This window comes from Aedes aegypti, chromosome 3, assembly GCF_002204515.2.
Source record: "Aedes aegypti strain LVP_AGWG chromosome 3, AaegL5.0 Primary Assembly, whole genome shotgun sequence".
Classification (NCBI taxonomy): Eukaryota; Metazoa; Arthropoda; class Insecta; order Diptera; family Culicidae; genus Aedes; species Aedes aegypti.
In genome coordinates, this window is record NC_035109.1 from 309863243 (window position 1) to 309876616 (window position 13374).

Genomic DNA, 13374 nt, shown 5'->3' on the forward strand with positions numbered 1-13374 from the left:
AAGTTTATATATATAACATTTAGAAACTCATCGATCATACTCTAAAAAAAAATACTGGTAAAAAAAAAATATTTTCGTGTAATCTGTTAATTCATTTTAATTTATACATATATACATATACATATAATATTTATACATATACATAATATTTATACATATAATATACATAATACTAATGAATACATGAAAACGACTTGTTTAATTCACGCAAGGCCCTTAACAATAAAATCCGCAACAAACTGCGGTTCCCGTAATAATTTACACCGTAATAATGTGAAAATTGTGACATGTTTGAAATGTCATAACTTTTTTGTTTATTGGTTTACCATCACCAAATTTTTATGGTAGATAGCTAATATAATAGCTAATATAATTCCCTCAAAAAATTACGTTGGTATTCCGATAGGGTTTTGAGATATTTGAGTTTTTGTGTCAAAAATTATGTTTTTTAATGCAAAAAAAAAATTTTTTACTGTGTGTATTTTTTTTTTGAATCTTTATTTAGTAAAAAGTTAGTCGTGACTCAACTTGAAGATTTGATATCGGAAAATGACGATTTAGATGGAACTGGAAAACTGTGCAAAGTTTCAGCTCAATAGAAAAAAATGAATTAAAAAATTTACCAAATTTTTGGTTGCTTGGAATCACTCATTCGCGAAATGTTATTAGGACCGTTTTCCCCATATATTTGGTCGATTGTCTTCATATAAGCTTCAAGCTAGTTTTGTGAGAATCATGCCCAAGATTTTGTGAAAAGGCGTCCCAATATTTTAGATAATCCCGTCCATGATTTTGCTTTAAATCCTTTCCAGAGTTGTGCGAAATTAACATCATCTTGTTTGAGTAATTTGACTAACAATTTTTGTTCAAGCTTGATGAAACTCATATTTTTCATGAAAAACAGTACTAAAGGTAATTGAATTTACGAAAAAAGTGTACATCAACCAACAAACATATGCTTTCGGTACTAAATATTTACCCATTTACAAGACTAGAAATTTTAATTTAAGTTCAGCTTGTAAAAAAGAAAATAAAATAGAAGGAGAATTGAGAAGAAATTTTCGTAGAGAATTATCTGGAGAAACTTTTCGAGGAACGCCAGATCTTGGAAGAACTTCTGTAAAAATCTACAGAAGATCTCCTAGAGTATCATTTGGAGAAATCGGTGGGAGAATTAGTAGACAAAAATCTGAAGGAAATTTTGTGAAGTTTTTGTGAAAATTTTCAAAATTATCATTGTGGAAACTGCTGGAGGTAGTAGCGCTGGAGTGCTCAAGGATTTCCTTTCCCTTGAGCATCTATTGAAAATTTCATACCAGGATTCACTACAAGCTGGACAAGGAAAAGTGAGTTTTAAGATACTTGCATGGAAATAGTGACCAGTAGGCGAATTCCGGCGCGTATTTTCTTCGAAGAAAAGAAAATTTTCTTGCTGGTGGATTATGGAAGAAAATTTCTTCTCTTCGAAGAAAATGTGCGCCGGAATTCACCTGCAGGTCTCCTAAAAGATACCTGCTACCAGCTCGGATAACTGCATGTATTCAAACTTTCTTCTTAATAAATTAGCATTTTAAAATCTAGAAAATTACAATCAAGAAAAAGAAGCTTAATAAAATGAGAGGAAACTATCAAATGTATATGACGGACAACAAGAGTAGAATTACGGTAGCCAGAAAAGATTTAAACCTTTTTGTGTATATGCATAAAACATTCTAATATTACGGTTGTTAAGAAAATTTTCCGGTTTGCGGTAGCCGCAGAGTTCTACCGCAGCTGTCAAAGTTCTACCGCAGGCTTCGAAATCATTACATCATTGAAGCAAACAATTCAATCATAGTATGCTTGAAAGAGAAAACGCTATGAAAAATAGCAACAAACAACGATCATCAAGACGGTATCTAAGGTATCATTGAAGCCTACTGATGATTCACCAGTGCAAATCAGTGATGTGACAGCTGCGGTAGCTTTTCGTTGCACCGTAAAACGGAAAGTTTTCCCTGAAATTGCAATATGTAATTTAAATATATAATTTAAAATTATCCCACGCACATTCAATAAAAAAATGGAAAAACTGATTATTTTGACGAAAACAAGAAATTTGGGGCTAAATGAGTATCACGAAGGCTCACAATTTTAATTATGTAAATATTGGAGGCACCATGATCACTTGAAATTATACGCAGAAACCTGATATATTCTAAAATGAATGAAACCTCACATAACGTCTCGAAAGGACCTATCTAACATTGAGAGGCTCTCTTTGTTTACTCTCTCTCTTTAATCAATATTTGAGCCACATTAAGCTCTTATGTTGCGTTTTTATATAAAACGCTAGCCCAAAACTTATACTATTGCATTACTAATCTAGCTAGAGATGAGAGAATCTCTCATTTTTACATAGGTTCTTTTGAAAACTTACGCCTCATCGATCAATTTTTGTTCGAATATGTAGCTGAAACCAGTATCATTTGATTCTCTAGGATTTTTCTTTTGTGAATGCGCTAGATCCGCACTCAACAGCGGCATGAAATACAGAATTATTTGCTACTTTTTACAGTTTTCGCCCACTGTGCGTGCCGTTGGGAAATATGTATGTCGAAAGATGAGAGCAAAACTGAACACAATCGGACTGATGTGGAACGGAAAACGGTACGACGATGACGAGGATGATATGAACTATTATGATTCGATTAATGATATTGAACTACTATGATTCGATTAATAAAAGGAAATGATGCGATTGCGCGGAATGCGATCGATCACGATATCAAATAAAAACGATGATTAACATTCAAAACCAAATTATGATCATGTAAAAATGGACATCGAATAGGCGGATATTGTATGAGCGAACCAAACGATAAAACTGAACGAAACAATTATGATCACAAACGATTATGATGACGCCCTCCGTCGAGTGAGTGTTTGATTGAACAGCGAAGTAATTTGAGAGCAATAGTGCGCGCGCAACGTCGTCAGGTGGTAATGTAAATATGATAGCGATGAACGGCGAATTGATATCAAACCGTGGAAACAGTAGTGTAGATACATACACTCCGGTGCAAAAGTTTGGGGTCATCCCTTAAAAACCTACATATGAAGTAAGATTAACCAATGCCTTTCGAATGAGCCATAGAGAGTTTCCATTAGACAAAGTAGATACAGATATGGACAAAACACTTATGTTGGTTTTTCAAGAGATGTCCTCAAACATTTGCACGGGAGTGCAGCTAGGTAGGGAGGCCAAAGGGGAAAAAAGGTCGATAGCTAATAGAAATCGGACTTCACACTTACCGGCTACCTGCTGCTGTTCCATGCCGGGATAGCATACACACTTGGCCGGATGGATCTCGAACAGGTTGAACAGATCGGCCAGTAAGACCACCAGATTTTGCTTCATGGCTCTGTGGGGTGGTCGGGAGCATGTTGAAAAAAAAAAAATAGAAAAATCGTTTAGTAAATGGGTTAACACGTGCACTACATTGGAGAGTAATACAACTAAAACAAATGGATGACTCACCCTCGCATGTAGGTTATGTCCTCTGGCGTCATGTGGAACACTGAGTATGGCAAACTCCGCTCGGAAAAATTACTAACTATGAGGATGTTGTGAATGGAGTCCTGCAAAAGAACGAGAAAGAATGGCGTTAGTTGAAAAGGATGAAAATGTTTTAAATTTTATTAAATTTAGAAGTAAGCATTTCAAGTATTTGGATTGGATATGGAGTTGATTTTACATGGACATGATATGATTTGATTAGATTTGGAAATGTATTTCGATTTGATTTGGATTGTATTTGGATTAGATTTGGATTGAGTTGCATTTGACTTTAATTCAGAATTTAATTTAAAATTGGACTCAGGATTGAATTTGAAATTGAATTCAAGATTGGATTGAAAATTGAATTCAGTATTGAATTGAGAATTAAGGACTTGAAGGTTGAATTCAGGATTGAGTTCAGTATTGAATTCTGGATCGAATAGATTGGATTTGGATTGGAATGGAATGGATTGGATTTGGATTAGTTTTGGAATAGATTTGGATTGGATTTGAATTTGACTTGGATTGGATTTAGATTCAATTACTGAAAGATGCTGGACCGACCGGGAATCGAACCCAGACACCTTCAGCATGGTTTTGCTTTGTAGCCGCGGACATTACCACTAGGCTAAGGAAGGCCCTGAAACTGATCAATATTCTCTAGTTTACATCTTGCTTCAACTATGCAAATGCATCGAACATCGCCTGCGTAGAGCAACCTGTTTTTCCTTCGCTGCCAATAAGATTTCAAAGTCAACTCAAAGTTTACTCACCTCGATCGTCGGTACGTGATTGAATTTGACACTATGCCAAGGAACTAGTTTGGGACAGTAGTACGATATTAGGTAGGCTAAACAGACTCCGTCGCACAGCTCGCGGAAGTCTCGTACCGGGGCTATCGTCGGACTCTGCAATCGTTGACCCTGGGGAGACACCAGAAAAAAACATATACACATCATAGGGTGGGTTTTCCCTTACACAACAGTCATCTAAAGTCGCACTAGTGGCTTTTTACGGCTGTATAACTATAAATCAGAAATGGAGGTCAGGACATATTTAAGTTCTTTTGTATTTATAGTAAATAACGTAAAAATAATGTCGCTGGCTTTATTTTTTGATCCTATAAAAACATTTGTTTTTAGCTGATCGGCTATTGGTACATCGACCCTACTATATTTGGTCGCCGAATCGAACACATATCGAAAGAAAAAGAGAAACTCACGTATTCATCGACTGCAGGGTTGGTACCGCCACCTCCTCCATTGCCACCTCCGACGCCATTAGTCAGCTCGTAGTCGATGCGCCTTTTCAGCGCACTGCAAACGTGCGAAATCCAGCTCAGTAAGGCAGCTTCGTGATGCTGAGCGCCTTGCGACACACTGCGGCCAGATATTCTGTCAAAACGAAGAAAAAGAAACAAAAAATGGAAAACGAAACCAAAATTAGTAGATTTATTCAATCGTCGTGAATCGATTCATTAGGCGATGATGAAAAACCGATTATCTTTATCCGGGGTGGTCATCAAACGGAGATTTGATTGATTGCCAATAGTTAACAGTGTGGTAACTGCAGAGGCAGAACGATGACCACAACCGGTGTAACCGCCACGTATTATGTAGCAAATAAAGACTACATTACAATTCCATTAAGGGCCCATTCACAAATTTCATAACGCTGAAGGGGGTGGGTAGGTGTCGTCGTGCGTAACAGCCGTAACAGGCTCATACAAAATTTGTAAAATATTCATACAAAAAGCGTTACGACGGGGTTTTTATACAGATCGTTATACACTGTCCGAAAGCTTATTCAAAAAGCTATTTAAGAAAAATAAAATGAAATAAAAAATCGTACTTTAAGTCGGAAAAATGCGGGTACCATGCCCACACAGTTACGGATCACCCACAGTGACGGATCATTTTGGCGCTCAACATCGGATAACTCGCTTAAAACATAAACGTTGACGTAAAACATATTTTTCCCATGTTATACTATTTGTCTTCTACCATTTCTAATGTTAAGCACAACGTTCAACCGCTAAATACCGGTGTATTTGACAAATGTTTAGTTGGTATCACACAGCTATCATTATATGGTCGTTTTCTGTAAGAAGTGCCGTCAACATTCATAAGCTCCCACAGGTGGTAAAATTCAAATGTAATAGTATAAAACATGCTCGTTCACTTCGATTTAGTATGAATTCATCTTTGGAAAACATTTTTCATGATTGTTGATTCTAAATACCGAATATTAACACTTCTAACTAGTGATCCATAATATGGACCAGGAAATTATTGTTTACCACGGTTATGGATCACTTTCAAAGAATGTAGATTTCTGCCATTTTAAACATTAGATTCGACATTATCAGACAATAGCACTAAGGATAAAACTAATAAAACATCAAGGTTTGTAAATTTCATATTTTAGCTGACAAAATACAGTCGCCTCTCCACATCTCGATATCGAAGGGACCATCGAGATAGGGAGAGATCGAGATAAAGAACAAATTTTTGATGCATACTAGATTGAAAAACACTCCGTTGCCAAGAAAGTAATACACAAACAGACGTCATTTTGCGCTCCTAATTTGTTTTGAATCCCAAAACTTTGGTCTAATAATCTTCGATATTGGTCATATCGACATACGGAGAGAAAATTGAGAACGAAAAATCAACAGAAACACATCGAGATATGGAAATATCGAGATAAGGAGGATATCGAGATATGGAGAGTGAAAATGTATGCAGGCTGAAGGGACTTATGAAATCATCGACATAGGGAGAGATATCGACATGTAGAACATCGAGATGTAGAGAGTCGACTGTAGGTGGAAAACTTAGTGTGGAGCGAAAACAGTTCATGTCTCAGTTACTTCAATGTAGTATCACAAAAAAAGGGCATTTTACCCTTGTTTTCAGCTCTAACACTGCTATTTTGTGCAGTAATATGTGACACATTGTTAACATTCGCAAAATAATGCAATACAAATGCATTGAGTTGAAAATATCTTGATTTTGCGCACTGATCCGTAATATGTCACAATTTGATCCATAATATGAAAATTGATCCATAATATGGTTTTCAGAAACCGATACAATTTTTAATTTTCATGCAATCCTATGTAAATATTACACTCAAAACAGTTTACTAAACGAAGTTTCAATTTGAAACGATTCAATTCGTATTCATCCCATACTTTTTTGTCCCAACTTGTCCCAGGCTAAAGCCTTGATTACACTACGCGCGCAATGCACGAACGTTCGCTCAAAAACATTCGTTCAATATTCGCGCGAACTGTTCGAGGTTCTGTAAATGCAAACTGTTCACCCATATATTACACAGTTCGAACAAACACGTCTTTGGTTCCATGACTGTTGGTCGTAGCAACCAATGTGTGGTGCATTCATTGGTCGCCAAAATGTCACTGCTGCTGTTCCTAATCTCAAAGTATATTATTTACAAACGATTCCCCTCATCTAATCCATCTTTACTTCCAGATATTAATTCAAAAATCTCCTATGAATGCAAGAATGTTGAGAATTGTCTTCAGGAACGACCCAATAAACATGTCGAGGAAATCCTTTGGAAATTTCGTCGGAAACTAAAGAACTTCATGATTTTTTAGAATTTCTCCTAGGATATCGTTCATTGAATGTTTCATCGATTCTTTTCGAAACCCATTAAGAAAAACTTTTGTTCGGTGTCAGATTTTCCAGACCGGTTCCGATAGGGCTCCAGAAGTACCTCCAGCAATCAACGAGTTGTTTATGCAGTTTTTTTATTGTTCGTCCAAATGTCACATGAATTGGCAGTATAAATACCATTTATAGTCGAGTTTCTTCAATTAATTCTTTACTATTTTCAGATGATCATTCTCAACAACTCCAAGGCGTTTATTCGAGTAATCCTGAAATACTCTGCAAATCCTGAATCCTTTGAAGATTACTTAAAGAAATTGCTCATGAACTTTTAGGAGCTTCATTTATATTAAACTTATTTTCAAGAATCACCCTATAAATTTTCCGGAGAAGTCCTTCAAGAAATTCAAGAGTTCCACAAACTTTTCAGAAATTACTTCAGATAATTGGGCATGAATTTCTGGATGTCTCCTAAAATGTATTATAGATTTCACGAGCAATTCCTCCAATGTTCCATAAGGACATGCTTCCATAACATTTCGATAATAACTTGCATACTGTACAAGAATTAACCCAACAAATCTTTCAAAACGTTCTTTAGCCAATCCCAAGAGTGTCAATCAAAAAGTTATTTAGGTATTCAAGCTACATTTTTTGGGTATTTCTCTGTAGAGATGTATGAGTTCTTTAAATAAGATTGCTTCAATGATTCCTTTCATTTATCCACTTATTTTTACAAATCCTCAATTTCACTCTTAGATTTCTCTCCAAATTTTTACTGCAGCAAGTTTTGGCAGACTTTACTCTAGCATTTCATTCCATAATTCTTTCATAGCTTCACCGGTGATTCAATCGGTGAATTGATACAAGGAATTCCAGTCTTGTCATGTTCTACATGAATTTCACTTTCCATATCCAACTATTGGACTTTCTTTTTAGCCGTTTCCGGGGGAATTCCCAAAAATATTGCTTTCGCCCAAAATAAGAAAAAGTAAAACAAATTTTACATGCATGCCCTAAAATATTTTTCCAATGATTATTCTACGGTAATCATTCTAAAATTATTAATTTATACAAAGAAGTCTTTTCCCTAATGATTTGAAAAATTCTCCGAAAAATTCGAATTTTGAACACATTTTTTCAAAAATTTATTATGGAGCAGAATCTGTCAGCTGAATTTTCAAAAGCAGTTTTTTTTTTTCATTTGAAATCAGCAACGTTTACCTTCTTCTTTCTGGCGTTACGTCCCAACTGGGACAAAGCCTGCTTCTCAGATTAGTGTTCTTATGAGCACTTCCACGCTTATTAACTGAGAGCTTTATTTGCCGATTGACCATTTTTTGCATGGGTATATCGTGTGGCAGGTACGAAGATACTCTATGCCCTGGGAATCGAGAAAATTTCCTTTACGAAAAGATCCTCGACCAGCGGGATTCGAACCCACGTCCCTCAGCATGGTCATTCTGAATAGCTGCGCGTTTACCGCTACGGCTATCTGGGCCCCAACGTTTACATATGTACATGAAAATGTGTTCACTGTATTCTATTCTCTTCAACTGAAACAGTGAACACATTTTCAGCGAACAAATTTCAGTTTTGAGCAGAAAAACTGTTCTCGAAATTTTAACCATTACGATGATAGACCCTTCAACGTTAACGGATTACAAAGTTCATAAAGACAACTTCCTCAAAGCACTTCTTCACGAATTCCTAAAAGAATTTCTTCTGATTCAAAAAAAAAAAACTACATGGCTTTTGCAACATATATTTTTACAGATAAATCCACCACTGTTTCCTGGAAGCCTAAAGAAATTCCTTATAGAATAACTACTTCCAGCAATTCCTTAACCAAATGTTCAAATGCTCATATCAGATATTCTTTTCCAAAGATTTCGTCAAGGATTTATCCATGAATTGTTGTAATTGAAAAACCCGGCATTTGTCTTTAGTGGATTAGTAATTAATTACCCCAGGACATTTTTTCTGGATTTCTTCAAGCATTTGAACAAATTTTTTAGAATTTTATTTTGTAAAATTCTAATACATTACAAGAAAAGTTCCTTGTAATGTAATTCTTAGTGAAATTCCTATAGAAAATCTGAATAGTTATTGAAGGAAAATTTTGAAACATTGTATCAAATTCATTGTGCCAATTTAAAAAGAAATATTTAAAATAGTTTTTGGAAATACCGTCAAACAAATGACTTGCAACGGCGGGGTGACCTGTAACAGATGGTAATTTATCATTATATTTTACACAAATATCAAAAGACAATTCGCCATAAATCAGTTCTACAATACCAGTGACCCACAATTCAAGTAGTGGATACGATTAAAGCTGTAATTATAAATAGTTTTACAGATAAATCATTACTCTTGAAAATGACATGGAGTGATACTTGATAGAAGCTCAAAATTGTGGCCTAAAAACATGAGCTTGCTTTAATTTACAAAATAACATGGCTTTTCTATAACTAATAAATAATAATCACCCCTATTTTTGTTTACGTTCGAATGCTCTTTCGATCGAAAAACGGTTTGCATTCCCGTTTTCGTTAGCAAAATCAAGTGAGCCGTGGATTCGAACGAATATGATTCGATCAAAAGTTGGATCCGTCGAAAACAAGAATAAAGGCGAAAACACCGTATTTTATTTTAAGAAATTTTAGCCACAACTTTTAAATTAGAATTATTTTTAAAAATGCCGCGTATAATTAATCCGCGTATAATAAACAAAAATTACCTCTCAAGAAATTTTGTGTTCTAAAAATTCTTCTCTTTTGATTATGAAGTAGGTTCTAAACTAACCCCAGTAGGAAAGATCTTTGATAATTAACGCGTAATTTTCTCATATAAAAATAGCCTAATTACATAGTTTCTTTCAAATAAGTAATCCAAATTATCTTGTATTAGTCCGAATGCAAATATATTAATAACAATACTTAACAAGTGAGACTAATGAAAATATCAAAATTTTCCCATTAATTTTAGTTCCGATTATTGCGCAAATACTTTCTAAAATTCTTAAACAAAATCATTCAGAATACCATCAGGGTTTTCCTCAAGTATTCCATTCCACAAAACACTTTAAATACTCCTTTTAACCAAATGCATTGGAAAGTCATGAGATTACTTCAGGAATACAGTAATACCTCGATATAACGTAACCTCGATATAACGTAACCTCTTTATAACGTAACTCGATATAACGTAATTTTTACCTCGATATAACGTAACTTTTTTTAGCACCCATTCATTTTTCAATTTTTTAATAAAAACATAATTTATGATCTAGAATAAACATTTTTCAAGTTTCAAACACCAACCAATAATAAATCAAAGCAATGCAAGCGTTAAAACGCTTAATACAGTCATAATATCGAGTGAGCTATAACCTCAATGTTAAGAACAACATTTTGTCATTGCTGTACATATGCTTACATCATTCTTCTTTATTTTTGCTGCATTTACGCTCCAACTGGATCCAAGCCTGCTAATCACTTCAATTTTCTACGAAAACTTTTATGATTTTTTATTTAGACTTTGCAGTCAAAAAGACTACATCAAACTCAGATTACACTTATGTGTCGCCGGGTCACTTTGCTCAATATAAACTTAACGGATTCCCGTCTTAAGAATTAATTGAGGAATTTCTTCAGGATGTTCTCATTGAATTTCAATAAAAATAGTTCAAATATTCCTCCAGGAATTTCTCCAGAATATGTGTCAGGAATTCCGGATTCTAGGCATTTTAAATTCAATGATGTTTTTTTAAATATATCTTTGAATTTTACTGTACCTTTGATCAAAAATTACACCAAGTAATTTTTCTATAGATTGTTTTTATTACAAAAATATATTCAGGAATTCAATCAAAAACTGAGCCAGTTCCCTAGTTACTCCAGAAAATTCTCCTAGAATACTGCCGATAATTCCATCACGTATTCATTCAGAAACTTTTCCATTGAAAACCCCTCAAGGATAGTTCTTGTTTTTATTGGAGCGTTCTTTGGTTCTAGTGACTTCTTCATGAATTCTGAAAAAAAAATCATGAGTTCTTGGGACATTCATTCAAAAATTTGGTCAGGAAATTACCAAAGAATTTATTTTAAGAATTTTACCACAAGCTCCAAAGCAAAATTATTGAATTTCCATAATTGCCTGCTAAAAATGTTCATAGACTGCTCCACATTAGTTTGTTTAAAGGTTTCTGAAAGATCTTATTTATGAATTTATTTCAGAGATTCTCCGAGTATTCAAGGATTCCTTCAAAGATTTTTCCTGAAAAAAAAATCTCTAAGGATTACTGTAATAGAGACGTAAAAAAAAATGAAAATGAAAAGAAAAATATAAAAAAATTAGACACGGAAAAAAATCGTACAACTATGTAGGAAAGACTGAAAATGCCTGCTAGGTCAATAATATCAATTCAAGACCCATTCTTCTTCAAAAAATACATATTGAACGAAATTAAGAAAAAAAATATTTTGCTTCGATATAACGTAACCTCGATATAACGTAACGAAAATAAAAATCGAGTTACGTTATATCGAGGTATTACTGTATCTTCAAAGATTCCTTCATAAATTACTCCAGGAATGCCATCAAGAATTCCTCCAAGGATTTATACTGAAATTCTTCACGGATTTCTCGAACTATGTCTCCAGGGATTCATTCGCAGATTCCTTCAGTTTTCCAAAAGTTCCTCCAAATCTCTTCTGTAGCGATATCTCAGGAATTTCGTAAAGAATCATCCCAGTAATTTCATCAAGAGAATAGAACTCCATTCCATTGATCCAGGAATTTCTCTAGAGACACCTTCAGGGATTCCTTCAATGATATATCTAGGAATATTTCCAGAGGCTCCTCCGGATATTCCTCCACAATACTTTCTACAGGGATTCATCTAGAGATTTTAACAGGTGTTCTCCAGAAATTTGGCAATTTCTCCAACGATTGTTCCAGGGATTTCTCTAGGGATGTATCCAGCATAGAGACTAGTGACAGTGAATAAATTCCCAAAGAATTCCTCCAAATATGCCTTCACTGAATCTTGTCAGGATTCTTTCAAAAATTTACCCAGGTAAACAGAGACCCCTATTTTTTTTAGAGACTCATCTAGGGATTTATCTAGGAAAATCTCCGCAAGGATTTCTCCAGAGATTTCTCAATCATTTTTTTCAGGAATTTCTTCAGGGATTATTCTAGAAAACTCTTCCGGGATATTCTTCCAAAGATTTCATTTTTGTTTTGAGTGCTTCTTTCATATATTTAATCAGAGACTCTCCCAGATGTTCCTCTAAGTATTTTTCTAGGGATTCCTCCATGAAATCCTACAGAGATTACTCCTTTTTTTTCTCTGAGGTTCCTCTAGAAAGGGATTGCCCCAGAAATCCATCCAGATGCTTTTACAGGAATCCATTCAGGTATTGCTTCAGGAATTAATCAAAGCATCTCCGAAAAAGAGTGTCTGGTAAAAATCTTGGAGGAATCCCTGGATGAATACTTGAGGTTATTTAGGATGTGAATAGTGGAGGAATTTATGGGGAAATCGCTGGAGGAATTTATAAGGCATTCTTGGATGAATCCTCGGAAAAAATTGGATATTCAAAACCTTGAGGATTACCTACAAACTGCTTGGAGTAGATGCTGTAGCGATTTCGCTGAGAGAATTCATGAAGGAAACTCCTAAGAAACTCGTGAAATAATTACTTGTATTATCCCTGCAGGAATTCATAATAGGGATGGAGCAATCCTTGAAGAAATCTCCGGTATAATTCCTGGAGTAACTTCAACAGTATTACTTGGGGAAGACCCTGCAAGTATCCTTGGAGAAATTCATGGTGGAATTTCTGGAGCAATATCTTCCATAAACCTAGAAGAAACTGTAGAAATTCCTGGAGAAATCTTTTGTGACAACTCTGCAAGAATCCTTGTAAACATTTTTCTTGAGGAACCCTTCTATCAATCTTCGGAAGAGTTTCAGGACCTGTGAAATCCATGGATGAATCTGTGGTGGAATCGCTGTTCCAGCTGGTGGTGGAATTCTTGGAGGTATCTCATTAAAAATATTGCCGGAGCAATCTATGAAGGAGTCAAAGGCGATTCTAGCAGGAACTCCTCCTCAGTAGAGATTTTCCTGCGGTATTCTTTGGAATAATCCTGGAAGAACTCCTAGTAGAACTCCTAGATGAA

The 13374-nt window shown here is 35.0% G+C and overlaps 1 protein-coding gene across 32 annotated transcripts in view; it reads right to left on the bottom strand.

Moving 5' to 3' along the window:
- LOC5573475 (patronin) overlaps positions 1-13374 on the bottom strand; it is a 345347-nt gene that overhangs the window by 179259 nt on the left and 152714 nt on the right. For all 32 annotated transcript variants that reach the window (XM_021854707.1, XM_021854726.1, XM_021854719.1 and 29 more), the window contains 4 exons: positions 4764-4935; positions 4315-4464; positions 3521-3621; positions 3295-3404 (listed from right to left, as the gene is read on the bottom strand). In XM_021854707.1, coding sequence (XP_021710399.1) covers positions 3295-3404; positions 3521-3621; positions 4315-4464; positions 4764-4935 — 533 coding nt within the window. The remainder of the gene's footprint in view (positions 1-3294; positions 3405-3520; positions 3622-4314; positions 4465-4763; positions 4936-13374) is intronic.